Consider the following 18,523-nt stretch of genomic DNA (forward strand, 5'->3'; position numbering starts at 1 on the left):
CTGGTCCCCAAAGTTTTATAATAACGTTTTCTTATTCGTTGGCTAAAATACAATGGGGACTATTAATGGATTTTGATTGGTTGTAATTTACAGAAAGGGTGATTTTGTTTATAAACACTGGAGATATACATCAATTTATCGGCCATTGTCTTATCCCTTTAGATCCCTGCCTATTTGATCTAAAAAAAATAAAAAAAACAAGATATGCTTAACTTCATACAAATATGATTTATTTTCATATAGCAATAACAGAAATAATAACTACTCCATAATAATAATTACATATATAAACATACAAATATCTACAAATAATTTTCTTTACAACATTTTTATAATTATTTTATGAAATTGCAAGGTACTAATGAAATAAAATATACATTTTTCGGGTAAAATACCTTTCGTGGCAACGCCTCTTAAGGGGCGTTTCGTCGTATTTTCACAGTAACTTTTGATAGGTTATTTTAGGTTAAGTTGGGTTAGGTAATTGCCCCGCAGGGTTAGGCAATTGGCCCCGCAGCCTTAGAGCCCCCGCAGGGGCTAGAAATAAGGGAAAAGCTACTGTGAAAATACGACGAAACGCCCTTTAGGACGCGTTGCCACGAATGGGACTATACCTTATTTTTCTAGTTAATGTTGTATGAGTTTCAAGAATGTATATATGTTTTAATTTATTTTATAACCAAATTGAACATATTTTGATATGGTTTCTGATTAGGATATTTTTGTACATATTGATCATAATTTTAGCATTATTATGAACTTTTCAACGGAAAAAAGACTATTATACAAAAAAAACTTTTTTTATAATAAAAAAATAAAAAATTAACAATGAATAGTGACAAACATAAGTATGCAACGATTTTTATTTTAAGTTTTGCAATGAACAAACTCATCTATTTTACATGTAATAAGTATGAAATAAAATATCTTCTAGAACAAATCTTTTTACATACGAAATGTCTTTGCATTATATATTACTTTATTACTTCAGAAAACATTACAATTGAGCGTATTTTTAAATTTTTGGTTTAGAAACATAATTGGTAGGTTGAATTTGAAACCACAGCAATATCGAAATCACAAATATGCCTGAAAAAAAATCCTATTATATAAAGTAGATGGTAAGGAGTTTGTCTGAGGCTTAAAATCTCATTAACTACTGAACCGATTGAATTTTATTTTCAAGGTAAGCTTAACATAGTTCATGTGAACTAAGTCTTGAATTGGCTTTAAGCTAGCCTCTTCGAATACAGAGCCCCTAAAAGCTGGGGGCGTTGCGGGTAGTTAATTATACCTACAACAGGCCATTCCCTTGTTATAGAGTAGCTGCGCTAATAAAAAGGTGTATTAAATGTCACGGAGATAGCGGACATTTGGCTGTTTATTACACTAGTCCCCAAAGTCTTTTTAATAACGTTTTCTTATACGTTGGCTTAACAACCTTGGGGACTTTTATTGAATTTTGATTGTTTGGTTCATTCAGTTAAGTGTCCAAACATTTCAACCACTAATTTTGTGTACCATCATTGGGGATGTACAACAATTTATCGGCCATTGTCTTATCCCTTTAGATCCCTGATTATATGTTGACATTTAAAGATTGAAAGTTAGAGGCATGGAAGGGATCAGTATGTCTTATTAAGCCACCACCTAGCTCTCCACAATGCAGTAAATTTGCACAAAACCCGCAGATTTATGGCAAAAAGAACTGCATTAGAAAATATTTACTCTATTTTAATAGATAGGAAACAAAAGATACAACACTCTTCCCTTTCTTTTATCTTCTCCTATACATAGATGGAGGGGCAGTGACCAGGGATCTAATGGGATAAGACACTAACTAATAAATTTATGTACATCCCCAATGTTAATACACAAAATTACACCTTCTGTAGATTGCAATTAGTGGTTTAAACGTATAGAGACTCAATTTAATAACCAAACCAATCAAAATTCATTAAATTATATTCTCTTACACACATAAGGAAGGGGGGTTATGCCAATCTAATTCAATCTACAAACCTTTCTACCCCCCCTCCCCACCCATGTTTATCAGCTTCCAAAAACAAATTTTCACAAATAAGAATCCATTATTCTATCCATGCAACCCTGGATACTCAAAACTTTACTTTTTTCTCTGCATTACAATTACATTTCAACTAACAAATGTAATCTTTTATTTTATTACATAATAAAATTAAGTTTATAAAGAAAATAAAAGTAAAATATTATACTTCATACCACATGTGAAATCCACAAGAAGCGCAGCAACATACTAACAAATACAGATCAATAAGCAGTTAAGAAATCTTATTGATTTTAAAATCGTTGACAAATATAGAAAAGGAACGGATAACCGTTTTGGACAAATAGTTGTGCGATTGGACATACCTTAATCATGAAACAGCTGTCATACTAAAATTGGAAAACTTGAAAAGTAAATGACCTTATTTACTTCAACAGGTGGGCTAAAGCGGTCTATCTCATCCTTTTAGCAACTACCAATCCTACCTTGTTAACTTGCAGAACATGATTCCTACAGTGGGAACTGCTGTTTGCAGCTGCTACCAATATATAATATAATATCCTACCTTAATAACTTGCTGAAAAGGTTTCCTACAGTGAGAACAGCTGCTTGAAGCTGCTGGCAATATCAATATAATATCATACCTTAATAACTAGCTGAACAGGTCTCCTACAGAGAGGACAAGTGCTGTTTCTATCAGCTGCTTCTAATACTAATATAATATCATACCTTAATAACTTGCTAAACAGGTTTCCTACAGAGAGGACACGTGCTGTTTCTATCAGCTGCTGCCAATATTTATATAATATCCTACCTTAATAACATGCTAAACAGGTTTCCTATAGTGAGAACAGCCAATATTAATATAATATAATATCATACCTTAATAACTTGCTAAACAGGTTTCCTACAGAGAGGACACGTGCTGTTTCTATAAGCTGCTGCCAATATTTATATAATATCCTACCTTAATAACATGCTAAACAGGTTTCCTACAGTGAAAACATCTGCTTGAAGCTGCTGCCAATATTAATACAATTTCCTACCTTAATAAGCTGCTTCTAATATTAATATAATATCATACCTTAATAACGTGCTAAACAGGTTTCCTACAGAGAGGACACGTGCTGTTTCTATCAGCTGCTGCCAATACTAATATAATATCCTACCTTAATAACATGCTAAACAGGTTTCCTACAGTGAAAACATCTGCTTGAAGCTGCTGCCAATATTAATACAATTTCCTACCTTAATAAGCTGCTTCTAATATTAATATAATATCATACCTTAATAACGTGCTAAATAGGTTTCCTACAGAGAGGACACGTGCTGTTTCTATCAGCTGCTGCCAATATTAATATAATATCCTACCTTAATAACTTGCTAAACAGGTTTCCTACAGTGAAAACTGCTGCTTGCAGCTGCTACCAATATAAATATGTATAACATGATACCTTAATAACTTGCTGTACAGGTTTCCTGCAGAGAGGACAAGTGCTGTTTCTGTCAGCTGCTTCTAGTTGATGCCAACATCGTTCACATACGCACAAATGTCTAAATTAATGAAAATCTCTAGCAATATTTTAAAATAAGGCTTCGTAAGATTTTAAATTACATCCTTAACTTTATTTACTAAGTATATTTGCGATAACTTTTATTTAACAGATTCTTCCAATTTTTAACATTTACAAAATGGCCTGCTTTATTGCTTCAAGATCCATGACAGATCTATATAGGAAATAAATGTCTATAAATGAGCTCAAGTCTTCCAAGGGATGAATGTTTATAACTCATAGTGCTCCAATAATCCATGATAAACTCTCATTGCCCAGAACGATAAGACCCAATATTTTACTTTATTAAGAATAAATTCATTTTTTTATTTCATGTTGCTATTTACATAATATTGAAGTATTTAATTACTATTCTTAAAACAGAAAATTTAAATTCATAATATAGTAAATTTAAGAAAACTTAGTTTTAAAATAAATTGATTCTAGCGCCACTTTTAATGTGTTCAGATTTACAAACAAAAATTAAAAACATTTTAACCCTTTCATGACGGTTATATAAAAAAATATATATTGGAAAATAAATTCCATAATTCAAATTTCAATTTTGAAAGAATGAAAAAAGCATTGTTATAAATACGTATCTGAAGATTAAATAAAGAAATCAAAAGAAAAATGGAAGAAAAAGCAAGTGTGAGAGAGATTAAAAAAAAAAAAACAAGAAAACGCTAAGGCAGAATGTTATTACGTTCATAGTATCAAAGGCTTATAGGTATTATAAAATAAATAACTAAAATCAGCCGGACAGAAATTTTAACGTAAGTAGTTGAACTTGAAGTAATCTTTATATGCAAGTTAATATATTTATATTTATTTTCTAATATTTCCCCTGTGAATATACAGTGAACCCCCCCCCCCCCCAAAAAAAAGGGGGCTTAGGAATTGTCAGGGAAATTTTAACAAAATCCATATTTCTAATTCTAAATAAAAAAATGCATACCTAGCGGATGCGTACCTAGCATCCAGGGGCTCTGTAATTAAAGGGGCAGAAAATGGCTAGAAAAAATAGCTTAAAACCATCTGAAAATTAAATAGCCTTATACCATCATGAGACCTATTTGAAGCTTACCTAAAATTATGAACCCAATCGCTTTAGTAGTTATTGAGATTTAAACCTTCAGACAAAAAAACTTTATTATCTACGGACTAGAAAAAAAGCTTAAACCCATCCCAAGACTTAAATCTAAAAATTAAATAGCCTAAAACCATCACGGGACCGATGTTAAGTTTATATAAATAGAGAACCCAATCAGTTAAGTAGATTAGATATTAAGAATGAGACATTGAAATCAAATTGACAATATATTTACAAATAAAAATATTTTTATTAGTTATTTATTGTTTTATGTTGTAAATCATACAAAACTTGAATAGAAGCTAAGATAATAAAGTCTTCCCGGAAATACTAAAAACTATACTGACAGGCCGCCGGTAAAAATGTGTGGCCTCTAGACTACTGCAGACAGACTGACCGGCCAATTGAGATGTAGAGTAGGTGCTCATCGCCCTGTAAAATTTTACCCGGGTAAAAATCATCTTTCTATCAATCAAATGACCATCAAAGCATTACCGATAGACTGACAGACCAGGTAAATTAAATAATGGATGCTTATTTGTAAAGGAGAACCATATCGATTCTGCGTTTATAGAGATCTTTAAATACAGACAGACACACACAACAGCGAGATCCTGTTACTTTCATTTCAATAAAAGAAAAGGCACATTTCCCTACAGAAATTGATGTCATATGGAGGGTTACATACAGACTAACCGACTAAATAAGGTAGAGAGTAGATATTCATTTCTCAGGAAAATCTTCCCTAGAAAAAATCTATCGCCTATCTAATTTAGCATTTGATAAATAAAATTTTTATATTTTAAATTAAATGCCTTGCAGGGTATTTCCGACAGGCTGACGGAATAAGTAAATCACATATTGGAAGCTCAAAGGTATAGAGTATATTCTCAAAGTTTAAAGCCGTCTATCTTTAATAGCAGATGAAGAATTGTGTTTTACCCTCAGACGGACATTTCTAGTTATAGAGGTGCTTCGCGTTAAAAAAATTAATAATAATTAAGCAAGGACAGCCAAAGTAAGGTTTAGGGTGCTTTCCCATATCGAGTACATATCAAGCATTGAAAATACACTTCCATATTTTATAAATAAATTGTAAATTAGAAGGGATAGGTTTTTCCCATAAGCCTAACTCTTGCAGGGGGCCCTAACCCACCGAGGTTTACACTTGATGTGCCTTTACTCTTGATAGGATTAATTATAGAATATATAGAATTTCAAAAAAATTTTAAAGCTTAACAACTATGACATCATTTATAGGTCCTTAGTAAAGCTAAAAAATATGGAAAGGTTTACAATAGAATTTATACAATATCTTTGATAGTAGATGCATATCAAAGCATTCCAACAGACGGACGGACAAAAGAAGTTTTATACTGGATGATCATCAGCATGGGGATGTTTTTTTAATTCCAGCCATTTATCTTTAATAACTGAAGAGAAATTCACGTTTACTCCTTTACGGTTTCTTACAGACAGACAGACATTTCAATTAGAGTACAAAGAAACATATGATAACACCCATAAACTTTGTGAAGTCAATAAAAATCTAAACCCAGAACCATTTCATTATGCAATCTACATTTTCCTGGATATTTTGTCTACGGTAGTCCATAAGTGTACAGCTTTACAGTACATTGTTTCTATTTGTTAAAGCAACACGTATGATAAAAGAAAAAGATTCTGTTTAAAGTAAAATGCTTATATTTCAATCAAAATCTATATTTTTGTATTTTTTACCGATCCACTTCATTATGCAAATCAAAAGAAAATCGATGGGAAACAGTTTGTTTTGCCCTTTTCTCTACTTTTAAAGATTAATTCTGATAAAATAACAATTTTTTAAGGGATTTATGCATTAATTATAATGAAAAACAGTTTACGGTAGATTTTAATGATTTTTCTAAATAAGAAATAATTGAAAAAAATAAATTCTATCCTTATCACTTTGGAGGACAGCTGCTGACCCCCAGTCTTATGGATGAAGCTAAATACATGTTAAAAATAAAAATTAGCATAAAAAGTATAAAAAAATGTTTTTTGATGTGTTAAAAAAATCCATTTTAAAATCTTGATTTTGAGGATGATGGCCTTTAAGATGCTCTTACTGGTGGTGATAGTGAGCTAAATGTTATCAAAGTGCATGCCCATGATGAAAACTTATATATTGAACTATGGTTCAATTTTTGTAGTCATAGCAGCCTCCAGCCAAGCAATATCAAAAAAGAAAAAAATTGCAATTTTAATTACTAAAATTTATAAAGTAAATAATGTAGTTTTTAGATAATGGTTATATTTCATGTCAAGAGGCTCCACTGGAGGCTGCTATGGCTACAAAAAATGGTACATAGGTTAAAAAACAAGTTGTTGTAATGGTCATGTACTTAGTTAACATTTAGCTCACCTTCACCACCAGTGAGAGCATCTTAAAGGCCATCATCCTCAAAATCAAGATTTTAAAATGGATTTTTTTAACACATCAAAAAACATTTTTTTATACTTTTCAGGGTAATTTTTATCTTTAACATGTATTTAGCTTCATCCATAAGACTGGGGGTCAGCAGCTGTCCTCTAAAGTGATAGGGATAGAATTTCTTTTTCTAAATTATTTCTTATTTAGAAAAATCATTAAAATCTACCTTAAACTGTTTTTCATTATAATTAATGCATAAATCCCTTAAAAATTTGTTATTTTATCAGAATCATTTTTTAAAAGTGGAGAAAAGTGCAAAACAAACGTTTTCCCATTGATTTTCTTTTGATTTGCATAATGAAGTGGATCGGTAAAAAACACAAAAATATAGATTTTGATTGAAATTTAAGCATTTTACTTTAAAAAGAATCTTTTTCTTTTATCATACGTGTTCCTTTAACAAATAGAAACAATGTACTGTAAAGCTGTACACTTATGGACTACCGTAGACAAAATATCCAGGAAAATGTAGATTGCATAATGAAGTGGTTCTGGGTTTAATAAGATAGAAAATGTGGTTAAAACATCAGATGTCAATAGAAATATATACAGTAAACTTTAAACATACATCTCTAAAACCATAAAAATCTAATTACTAAAAATCTAGCATAATGGACGGACTGACTGACAAAGTTAATTGAATATATGATGGTTTTTAGTCAGCGAAATCCTCACAGACAAATTTGCTTTCTATTTTTATTTTAAAGTAAAACATAATTCTGATTGTGTACCAGACAGACATACAAAGTTCATGTAAGATTTTCCGCTAAAATATTTTTTAGTAGAGAAGCTACTATATAATTTGAAATATCCCTCTGTTTTTTTCTAATAACTCGGACCCTAAGGCGGCCTAAGGCCGCTTTGTCACTTGTTTCTGGATAGAAGCAACTTCTTCTATACATAGGGTAGCATCATAACACATTTACTTTTGTCCACGCAAACACACACACACACAGATACACAGACACACACATATTAGGGTAATATCATAACACATTTACTTTTGTCCACACAAACACACACATACAGAAATACACAGACACACACACGCACACACATATTATCCAAATAGAAGAAACTGACCTGCAGGTTAGCATCATAACACATTTACTTTTAACCACACAAACACACTCACACACACACAGATACACAGACACACACACACACATATTATCCAAATAGAAGGAACTGACATACACACTCATACACACATACATACACACACACACACACACACACACACACATATTGTCCAAATAGAAGTAACTGACCTGCAGGGTAGCATCATAACACATTTACTTTTGTCCACACAAACACACATATACACACACACACAGATGCACAGACACACACACACACATTATCCAAATAGAAGTAACTAACCTGCAAGGTAGCATCATAACACATTTACTTTTAATCACACAAACTCACACACACACACACATATATTATCCAAATAGAAGGAACTGACCTGCATGGTAGCATCATAACACATTTACTTTTGTCCACACAAACACACACATATACACACACAGATGCACAGACACACACACACATATATTATCCAAATAGAAGGAACTGACCTGCAAGGTAGCATCATAACACATTTACTTTTAATCACACAAACTCACACACATACACACATATATTATCCAAATAGAAGGAACTGACCTGCATGGTAGCATCATAACACATTTACTTTTGTCCACACAAACACACACATACACACACAGATGCACAGACACACACACAACACATATATTATCCAAATAGAAGGAACTGACCTGCATGGTAGCATCATAACACATTTACTTTTAATCACACAAACTCACACACACACACACATATATTATCCAAATAGAAGGAACTGACCTGCATGGTAGCATCATAACACATTTACTTTTGTCCACACAAACACACACATACACACACAGATGCACAGACACACACACAACACATATATTATCCAAATAGAAGGAACTGACCTGCATGGTAGCATCATAACACATTTACTTTTGTCCACACAAACACACACATATACACACACAGATGCACACACACACACACACATATCATCCAAATAGAAGGAACTGACATGCAAGGTAGCATCATAACACATTTACTTTTGGCCACACAAACACACTCACACACACACTCACACACACACACACACACAGAGATGCACAGACACACACACACATATTATCCAAATAGAAGGAACTGACCTGCATGGTAGCATCATAACACATTTACTTTTGTCCACACAAACAACACAAAGTTTGTCTTCTCTTTCTCGCTGAACCTGCCGTAACAGTTCACCTTCCAGGCTATTTTCTAAATAAATAAAAAGAACTTAATAAAGGGGTAGTTTCACGAAATGCATTTAAACTTCAATTTAATGAACTGCATATTTTTTACTGTTCAAAAGTATAAATTACATTGATAGGGCATATATTTGAAAGAATTGAAATTTTCTACCACATAGTTTTAAAATATCAAGACTTGAAAATCGTATTCTTGTGATATATACAATTTATATAGCTGGCTTAAAACAGCATGACGACTACTTTAGCAATGTCCAATTGTTTGTTATTTATTGTAGTACAAAATCATAGGTATTTATGTTTAGTACGTACATATACTTCTGTTCTACATATGTACACTACAAAGAAATGAAAGATAAGCATGATAAAACATTTGTTTCTCACCAAAGTGAATATCATTCTTTTATTTCAATGATAAAAGGGCAAAAATTTGAAAAAATTTTCCTTATCTTGATACAAAAGATTTGTTAACCATAGATGATCAATTAGACACATAAATCTAACCAACTTGAAAATGGAAGTTTTAGAGACGAAAGATTTGTTTCTATATATAAACAGTAGCAGGCTCTTGAGTCACTTAAGGTGGTGTGGGGAAGTCGACAAGCCACCCTATAATTTTTCAATTTTAGTTTTAAATAAAAAAATTTGGGATGGACATTATTTTTTCCAAGGGGCGATTTAACTTGTGATGGTACCTAGAGATATCCTCCTTAAAAATAGTTATAAACCTTCCCTGGACCTATAGGAAGCTTCACTGTAAAGGAGAACCATATCGGTTCAGCGGTTCGCAAGATCAATCGCTGCAGTCAAAAAAAGCTTACTACTTTACACTATGGGATATGATTCATTCACATATTACAAGCGACGAAGTTTCGAACAATTAAGTTGCTCCAAGCAAAGCCTTGTCATAAGACTATTATACAGATTCACAGAGGAAAAGAAATAAAATAATTGCTCTTTCGTACCAAAATGTAAACACCATGTAACAAATAAAGTAAAACTGGGTCATTGAAAATCAACCAATTGTGTCGCTTAATTTAACACAGCCAAGTAACAGAAAATAATTTAGAAGCAGAAGTAAGAGGTCTTTGAAAAGGAAGGGAGGTAGTTGTCTGTATATACATATATACTGTAGATTCTGTTTTGTAACTAATACTGTAATTTGACTGTTCTAATGCTGTGTTCCAATAGGACCAATCTAGGGATTGAATATCTAGACTTACTATAGCCATTCTTCATGTATTATCAATTTAGTGCATAGTCGGACAGGGAGTAATTTTCTTAAAAAAACTATGTAAAAAGGGGAAAAAGAGGAGAAAGTTTGTTTTATGCAAGTATTTAGAAATAGTGTAGGAAATCAAAAAGAGTCTAAACCTTTCTAAGAGACTAAACCGCCCGTATAATATTAGTTTTAGGGCCATATAAAAATGTTGTGCATTTATGCTTCGCTATTATAAAACTAAATAATTATCATTTATCACATTGTAATCTATAGCGGTACGCTTCTAATAAACAAAATTGTCCTTGGTAGTCTAAATATCTATCTGTGTGGCAGCCAGTGCATACCTGTGTCAAGTCCCGCATTTGCAAGAATATCAAATCTTTTCAACCTTGATGAACCATCTAAAATTAAAAAGTTAATCAAACACACTTTCTAAGACATAATCCGGGGGGGGGGGGGGATGTAATCTGCAATAAAATAATCAAAATTTGCATGAAATTTTCAATCTCATTCTTTGAAGTTCATTGTACTTTTTTTTTTATTAAAACTAGGTAGTATTTGAAATGTAATGTAATAAAATCTCTAGGCCTTGAAGTGTTTACACATTTTTCCTTTGGTTTTGAATTTATCAGGAAATTACCTAAACAATTTGCATATTTTTTTTATGTATATACTTTTTCAAACTATCGATATGGTTGCATTAATCGAAAAAAGATTCATTTTTAAGGTCGAGCTATTCGTTAACAGAAATTAAAATTTGCCACTTAATTTTTTTTAGATGTATAGACACGAACTCCCACTCCCTACCCCCAAATAGGCGAAAATAGTCCTTTTCTTCATTTTTGTGTTTTTTTTAAATCACGTTTAAACAGGAGGTACCTATAAGACCCATTTTATTACTTCAGTAATAGGGTATAAGCGAAATAAATATAAAGTAAAATTTGGAGGCAGGTCGTCAATTCTACTATGTGTTAATTGACCTCCAACGACCGCTAAAAAGTAGTGTAGGTTTCGTGATTTTGTTGCGAATTAATTTTGTTGTTAATGTAAGCTGTGTATGTATTACCTATACTCTCATTATCCTCATCCTCACTGTCTTCATCAGATTCACCTTAAATAAAAATTGATTTATCAAATAAGTACAAAGTAATGTATTGAGAGGGTTATTAGATTAAGAGGGAGAGGGGGCAATGACATCTGAACTTACAACATTCAAATACAATGTGTTCATCTTTAAATTTATGATAACATTACATACCTGCATGAGAAAACATTGGCAGACGTATATTGTTGACTGTTATTTCTATCATTGTGAAGATTAGACCAATCACTCTGCAAAACAACAACAATTATTAAGATAGTCGGAAACCATTTGTTCTATTTATTGTGGAAGTGTCTTAACAATAATTTTTTATGATTTTTAAATGACGCCACAAAGGACGATTGGTCATCATGAAGGCATTTAGAATGCAATATGCAAAGATTCTCTATAACCAAGTCTTAAAACGTAAATAGCTACCTATAAGATATCCTGTATGAAAGCTATTATATTCAAAGAAATATTTACATCAAAGGGATAATTAATCAGTGAACCTATTTTTTGTTGTTGTAAATTATGATAATCATGAAGTCTTAATATTTTGAAAACTAATATAATAAAAATACTTAATAAATGCATATGATATCATAGAACATGAAAAAGTATCTGGTACACCACTTTAAGTTTAAATGTATTTCGTGTAACTACCCTTTTATTTTAATCAACACAAGCTTACGCCCCTAGAGGTCTCTAGGGGCGCTGGAGGTGAGGAGGTAAGGGAAAGTCAACTTACCCACTTTTAGTTTTTAAGAATCTTTTAGTGGTGAAGGTAACCTTCCCCAAAATGGTTATAAACCTTCCCAGAACCTATGAGGAGCTGCACTGTAAAAGAGAACCATATCGGTTCAGCGGTTAGCAATATCCTTCGATACACACACACAGACACAGATCCTGTTACTTTTATATAAGGATTAAATATGCAGTACTTTTTATCATTTTTAGTTAGTCCACATGACTTGTTGGCATAAGGAAAAAGGATAAGAGGATGGATACTCACCCTTTTTTTATTGTAAAATACTACTTCCCCCCTAGTAAAATAATTCGTCTGCTATTCATCTAAGCCGCCCACGGCTTTTTGCATCGTAATCATAACCTATTCTATATATTTTTTAAAAATTTGAAAATAAATTTATCTTATTATTATCATTAGGTTTTAAAAAAAAATTTTAGAAAATATTTAAAATACAATTTGATTTAGGATCTTAAATAACAAACAGCCCTGGGCGGCTTTGGTGTGGCATAAATGTTTGTTACACCTAGTTTAAAAACGGGAGGATTTACCTTTTATGATCGAAAATAACTTTTTTTCCAATTAGCCTAAATGTAATATTTAAATCTAATTAACAAAATAAAACTTTTAAATGTTTACTAATAAAAAAATAATAGTTCAGTTATAAGCCACCAGGATCCAGGGAGTAAGGGAGGGGACAATGGGCAATTAATTAAATTTAAGAGTTTTTGAAGAAAGGCCATGAAAACCACAATAATCCCGAAAATATGGTTGAAATTGTAAAGTGATTGTTGATTAAATCTAGAAAACCATAAACTAAGAAAAAAGTTCCAAGAAAAAAAAGCAATCCTTTGAAAATTAGATTACCAGTATTACAGACTGACATAACCATTCTGTAATTAATTACTAGAAAAATCTCCCTGGAACTCTCCAAATGACAGGGAAAGAGAAAAGAGATTTTGGGGAAAGTGATGTGAACACGGAAAAAAGGGGCAGGCAGGCGTGTAGCTGGAGATGGGCAAGTATATGACCCGCACGCCTTCCTGCCCCTTTTTATCCTGTTTATTTCCCCCACCTCACTTCTCCATTTCCCTTTCTCGTCTACTTTTAAAAAGGAGGTGGGGATGAAGGGAGTGAAATATAGTATGGGAGGGGGGCCGTGTATTTATATTTGAACTCTGTCTGCAAAACTATATATATTCAAAACTAACAAAACGAGTAACGGCATTTCTTGCGCAAGTCCCCAAACTCAGTCAGAAACTGCTAGATTCTTGCACATTCCCTTTAAGCCAGTCCCCAAAGTCTGAGACTCCTAAATATTGAATATTCGATCCATTGTCCCCTCCCTTACTCCCTGACCAGGATCACTAGTTGTCTACTTCAAAGACATACATGTAAACTATGGATAAATATTAAATAAAATATTTCAAAACTGTATAATATAAATTAGTGAATAATCTGTAATGCTATCTACGTTTTTTCTAAGATAATACTCGTTTTTACAATATTTTTAACATTTTCAAGTGATGTTATTTAGCTCTCAGGGTTTGGCCCTTTAGTGACGAAAATCCAAAACAAGAAAAATACAGACAAAATAAAAATAGATGGAACACTTTGATATTATAGTTCTACATCCAAAGCTAGATAGCACTAAAAAACTGATTATTATGATTTACAATCAAATGTTTATATTAATTTGTAAAAACGTTTATTTATTAAGAAACTAGAGTTGGCTCGATATAACTATCTCACTATTGGCTAGTTTTCTATAAGTACATAACTATTTATCTATTTCAATTTTCCTCCCTCGCCATTACTTTCTAAAAGAAAGAAGTAAATATTTAATATTTTAAATGATTTTGAAAAGATTTCTTCAATTATATTTTTATTTACATTACCATCACCAAAGGGTTAATATGATTAAAATTTTAGTTTTAATATTTGAACACTACGGAAGTGTCGCCACAATCGAATTCTTTTAAAACAGAGTTTTCTTACATTTTCTATATTATGAACGTATATTTTTTGTTTATTAAATCAAGATTAAATACTTCAATGTTATTCAAATATCAACATGGATTGAAAAACTTTATTCATTCCATAAACAAATAGAATAAAGGTCTTATCGCTTTGGTCAATGAGAGTTTAATGATGATTATTGGAGCACTATGAGTTTTAAACATTTATTCCTTGGAAAACTTGAGCTCATTTATAGACATTTATTTCCTATATAGATCTGACATGGATCTTGAAGCAATAAAGCAGGCTGTTTTGTAAATGTTAAAAATTGGAAGAATCTATTAAATAAAAGTTATCGCAAATATACTTAGTAAATAAAAGTTAGATAGACTGCAATATAAATCTTATAAACTAATAACAATTGTAATGATTAAAGTCAGTATCAAAGTAAAGAGAAATTAATCATGATAGTTTTATATTCTTTCATCAAATTTTATCAGAATTGGTAATATTTCCATATATTTCTATATCATCCTATAAAAATCAGATGTATGCTTTAAACAGCAACTATAATTGTCTTGAAATTACATCTAATTTTAAAATATTCCCATTTTGAAAAGTGGTGGCATAACAATAAAGATTCAGTGCGGCAATTGCTCATTATAGGCCTCTAGGCCCACTGCCTATTTTAGTCCTCCAAATATCTCGATTCCTCTCTTTTATTATTTTCTCTATGCTTGTTGAATATAAAGGGGGGGGGGAGTTTGTACAGTTATAAGAAATGAAAATTCAGTATCAAATTTTGCCCTGGCCGTTTGGGCTTGTTTTTATATTTATCAATCTAATTCTTTTTGTAAGCTCTCTTATATGATTGGATCTACCTGTAAAATTTTGAAAATTGAATTTTGGGACTTTCCCTCTAGGGGCTAGTGGGGCAAAAGACCTCCCCAAACACTAAAAGTTTAAGTTATGAGCTTATTTTTTAAGATATCGAGCTGATTTTTAAATGGAACTTCTAGGGGCTTTTGGGGTAAAACAACCCCCCCAAATACAAAATTTATAAGTTTTGAGCTTACAAGCCCCTAGAAGTAAAGTGCAAAAATGAAATATGGGATGGCTAATCAACTCATTTATGCAATAAAAGCTTCCATTTAAAAAATCAGCTCGATATCTTAAAAAATAAGCGCATAATATAAAATTTTAGTGTTTAGGGGGGTCTTTTGCCCCACTAGCCCCTAGAGGGAAAGTCCCAAAATTCAATTTTCAAAGTTTTACAGGTAGATCCAACCATATAAGAGAGTTTAAAAAAAAGAGTTTAAAAAAAATTTGATACTGAATTTTCATTTCCTATAACTGTCGAACTCCCCCCCCCCTTGTACAATTTTTAAAAAAATACCTTGCACAAGTTCTAATCATCATGACATATGCCGTGCTCAGTATAAAGAGTAAAAACGAGGCTACACTCTCCAGGGTCAAATTGCTCTCCTGGATTTTCCTAAAAATATAAAGAAGTTATCTTTAGAATATACTTAATGAACAGTAATAATATTGAAATTCTTTATATATCACAATTATTGAATAATAGCAAGTTGTAGAGTAGGATTTTTGCTACAAACTCATTAGTATTTAAGTTTATTGTTAACAAGTTTTTCAGGCCATTAAATCAGCTTAAATCAACAACGACTTTATTCGAGAGAAGAAAAAAAAATCACAAAACCTATACGTGATTTACAGCTGTCGTTGGTGAGCAACACGTAGTCGAATTGATGACCTTTTATTATTTTAGATTTATTTCGCTTGTTGACTTTACCTTATTTCTGCAACTAAAAAAGCATTCATTTAACAACATATGCTTTACTTATGACAGTATTTCCTTAAGTACAGTAGGTACTAAAATAATTTCTAGTGTAATATTACCTTACAACAAGTTTGCTGAGGAACACAGTTGAAACTAGAGCTACCAACAATCCGATGTAAACTTCAAATGGTGCAGAGTACAAATCATCGAATAACTAAATGATAAACATGATTTGAAAATTTTCAAAAAAAAATAAATCAAGGGTGAGGGTTAAACATTGTCTATAATGTTTTTACTATTACCTAATCAATTGAATTCTTTGAGTAGGTATCCATACTCATCTTGTCAGTCTTTTAAGTTCTATGTAGCGGCTAAACTATAATCTAATTTGTGCTTTTGATCAAACTTATTTAATTGTAAGCACTAACAAAAACATGTACCTTTTGAGAAAATGCTTTGCTGTTTGTTATAGCTGTCACAAATGACGACTTGACCAGCTGTAATATTATATACACAGTTTGTGAGAACAGGGCTCCCAACATGACCACACTCCGTCCCAACATTGTCATGAACAGCATCGCGCTGGTCCAGCATAGTTGACCAAAATTGCATATTTGTACCACAATGTCGCCGAGCTTATGGAAGAAAGAAAATACACAGTCAATGGTGAATTGGCCACAGTTTGTTAGGCTGGTGACGATTGTCTCAACAGACTGTTAATTACATGGAATTATTATTTCATATAATATAATAAACAATTCCATGAAAAATGTTTCTGATTTTCTACTTTTGTGACTTGTGTTCTTTACAACTTCATTTTAAGCAATCTTTTCTGCGTTTATTGAATGAAAAAAAGAACAATTATTTCAATGAAATAGTTCCGCTATACTACGTTGATAAAATATTTAAGAACAAATAGACCGGGAATTATAATCAATGAGGTTTGGGTAAATAGAAAATTAAATATAAGGATCAATACTCATATAAAATGTCGCTGACGTCACTAAAAAGCCAGAGCTACTTTAACAAACCTTAAAAGTTTAAATTAAAAATTATTATTTAATTCTCTTTAAAAAGTAAAAAAATAATAATTCCATTCCTGAACAACGATATCAATAAAATAAGAAAGAACTTGAGATATTTCTAAGAGGAACACAACTAAATCCTCGAGTGCTAAACTGAGTCCGTTCACAATCGTTGATATGAAACTAAAAAAAAAAACATAACTATTAAACATAAGACGTTAATCTAAATGAAGAAATAATTGATGACAATACAGAATTTTTAATTTCTTGCTTTAGACGTGAAGAAAGGTATTGGCAGGATGATATTTCTGCTCTAATACAAACAAAAAAGAAATAAAAATTATTAAGTACCTTGCTAGATAATAATTAAATTACTTTACCTGTGTATTAATAAATAAAAATATTGTATGATTGAGAATATTGTGCCTCCCACATGGTAATTTACAACCACAACTTTTGTAAATGTATCGCTGACCCAGTTTCCAGCACTGAAAATATAAACAAATGAATCATGTTAGATATTAATAAGTGATAGCTTTGAGGAGATTTAACAAAATAACTCATAACGGGAAAAAAGATGAGACTTCCTTAAACATGTAAATTGTAAAAATCTTGTGGTTTTTTTAGAATATATTTTTTAAAAATGGGTAAAATAAAATATTAGAGATAGTTGTGACTCGTGAGGGCCAAGTATTCTAATATAATCTTTAAGTTAATTAAGCTATCTAAAGGAAGATTTAAAGTACACATTTTTTATCGGAGATTTGTAAAAATATAGCTAGCAAGCTTATATATATCTCAATGGCACAAAACAGGAAATTTAATCTTAAATTCTCTTTTATATGAGGTAGCTAGTGTGTTGTATGTCCATTAAAGTCCCTCATTAACTACTGAAACGATTGAGTTCTCTATGCAGTACATGGAAGATTATATATACTTCCCCCTAGGAGGTTTAGATAATTTATTAATTTTAATTAATCTAAGTATCGGAAGGACATGTTTTAAGCTGATTTTTTCCTTCTCTTTCGATTCTCATGCCCAAAGTCGCACTTTTTATTATGCGCGCTATGTATGTACAGATTCGAACCTTTAAAGCCAAACGGTGGTGCATCGGATAACATAATTTTGGTACCTGCTGAAAGCATTAGATAATGGTTGTAATAAGCTGGTCATCTTAACATTTTGTATTCTCTGAATTAAATTGTAAACGTTAATTCTCTG

The 18,523-nt window shown here is 31.6% G+C and overlaps 1 protein-coding gene across 2 annotated transcripts; it reads right to left on the bottom strand.

Moving 5' to 3' along the window:
• Positions 1 to 208: 208 nt before the first annotated feature.
• On the bottom strand, positions 209 to 18,523 carry LOC145305126 (uncharacterized). 2 transcript variants are annotated; one of them, XR_013874523.1, is made up of 13 exons: positions 18,435 to 18,523; positions 17,683 to 17,790; positions 17,377 to 17,485; positions 16,718 to 16,990; positions 16,397 to 16,491; positions 15,876 to 15,974; positions 11,950 to 12,023; positions 11,758 to 11,802; positions 11,036 to 11,092; positions 9,371 to 9,479; positions 3,481 to 3,580; positions 615 to 1,089; positions 209 to 412 (listed from the first exon to the last, which is right to left on the bottom strand). XR_013874523.1 is itself a non-coding variant. In XM_080146733.1 (12 exons), the coding sequence occupies exons 1-12, from the start codon at positions 18,473 to 18,475 to the stop codon at positions 1,078 to 1,080; spliced, it is 1,122 nt and encodes a 373-aa protein (XP_080002859.1). In that variant the 5' UTR covers positions 18,476 to 18,523; the 3' UTR covers positions 209 to 1,077. The 2 variants fall into 2 exon arrangements, 1 of the variants encoding a protein (XP_080002859.1); XM_080146733.1 differs by having other exon boundaries at positions 209 to 1,089.

The sequence above is a fragment of the Acartia tonsa genome, chromosome 2 (assembly GCF_053477335.1).
Source record: "Acartia tonsa isolate MP-2025a chromosome 2, ASM5347733v1, whole genome shotgun sequence".
Classification (NCBI taxonomy): Eukaryota; Metazoa; Arthropoda; class Copepoda; order Calanoida; family Acartiidae; genus Acartia; species Acartia tonsa.

Coding starts and splice junctions, on each gene's coding strand:
- LOC145305126 (XM_080146733.1), bottom strand. CDS start 18,475: ATGACCAGCTTATTACAACCATTATCTAATGCTTTCAGCAG. Junction 11,803..11,949: donor GCCAATGTTTTCTCATGCAG/GTATGTAATGTT, acceptor TTTTTATTTAAG/GTGAATCTGATGAAGACAGT. Junction 11,093..11,757: donor TGAGGATAATGAGAGTATAG/GTAATACATACA, acceptor TTTTAATTTTAG/ATGGTTCATCAAGGTTGAAA.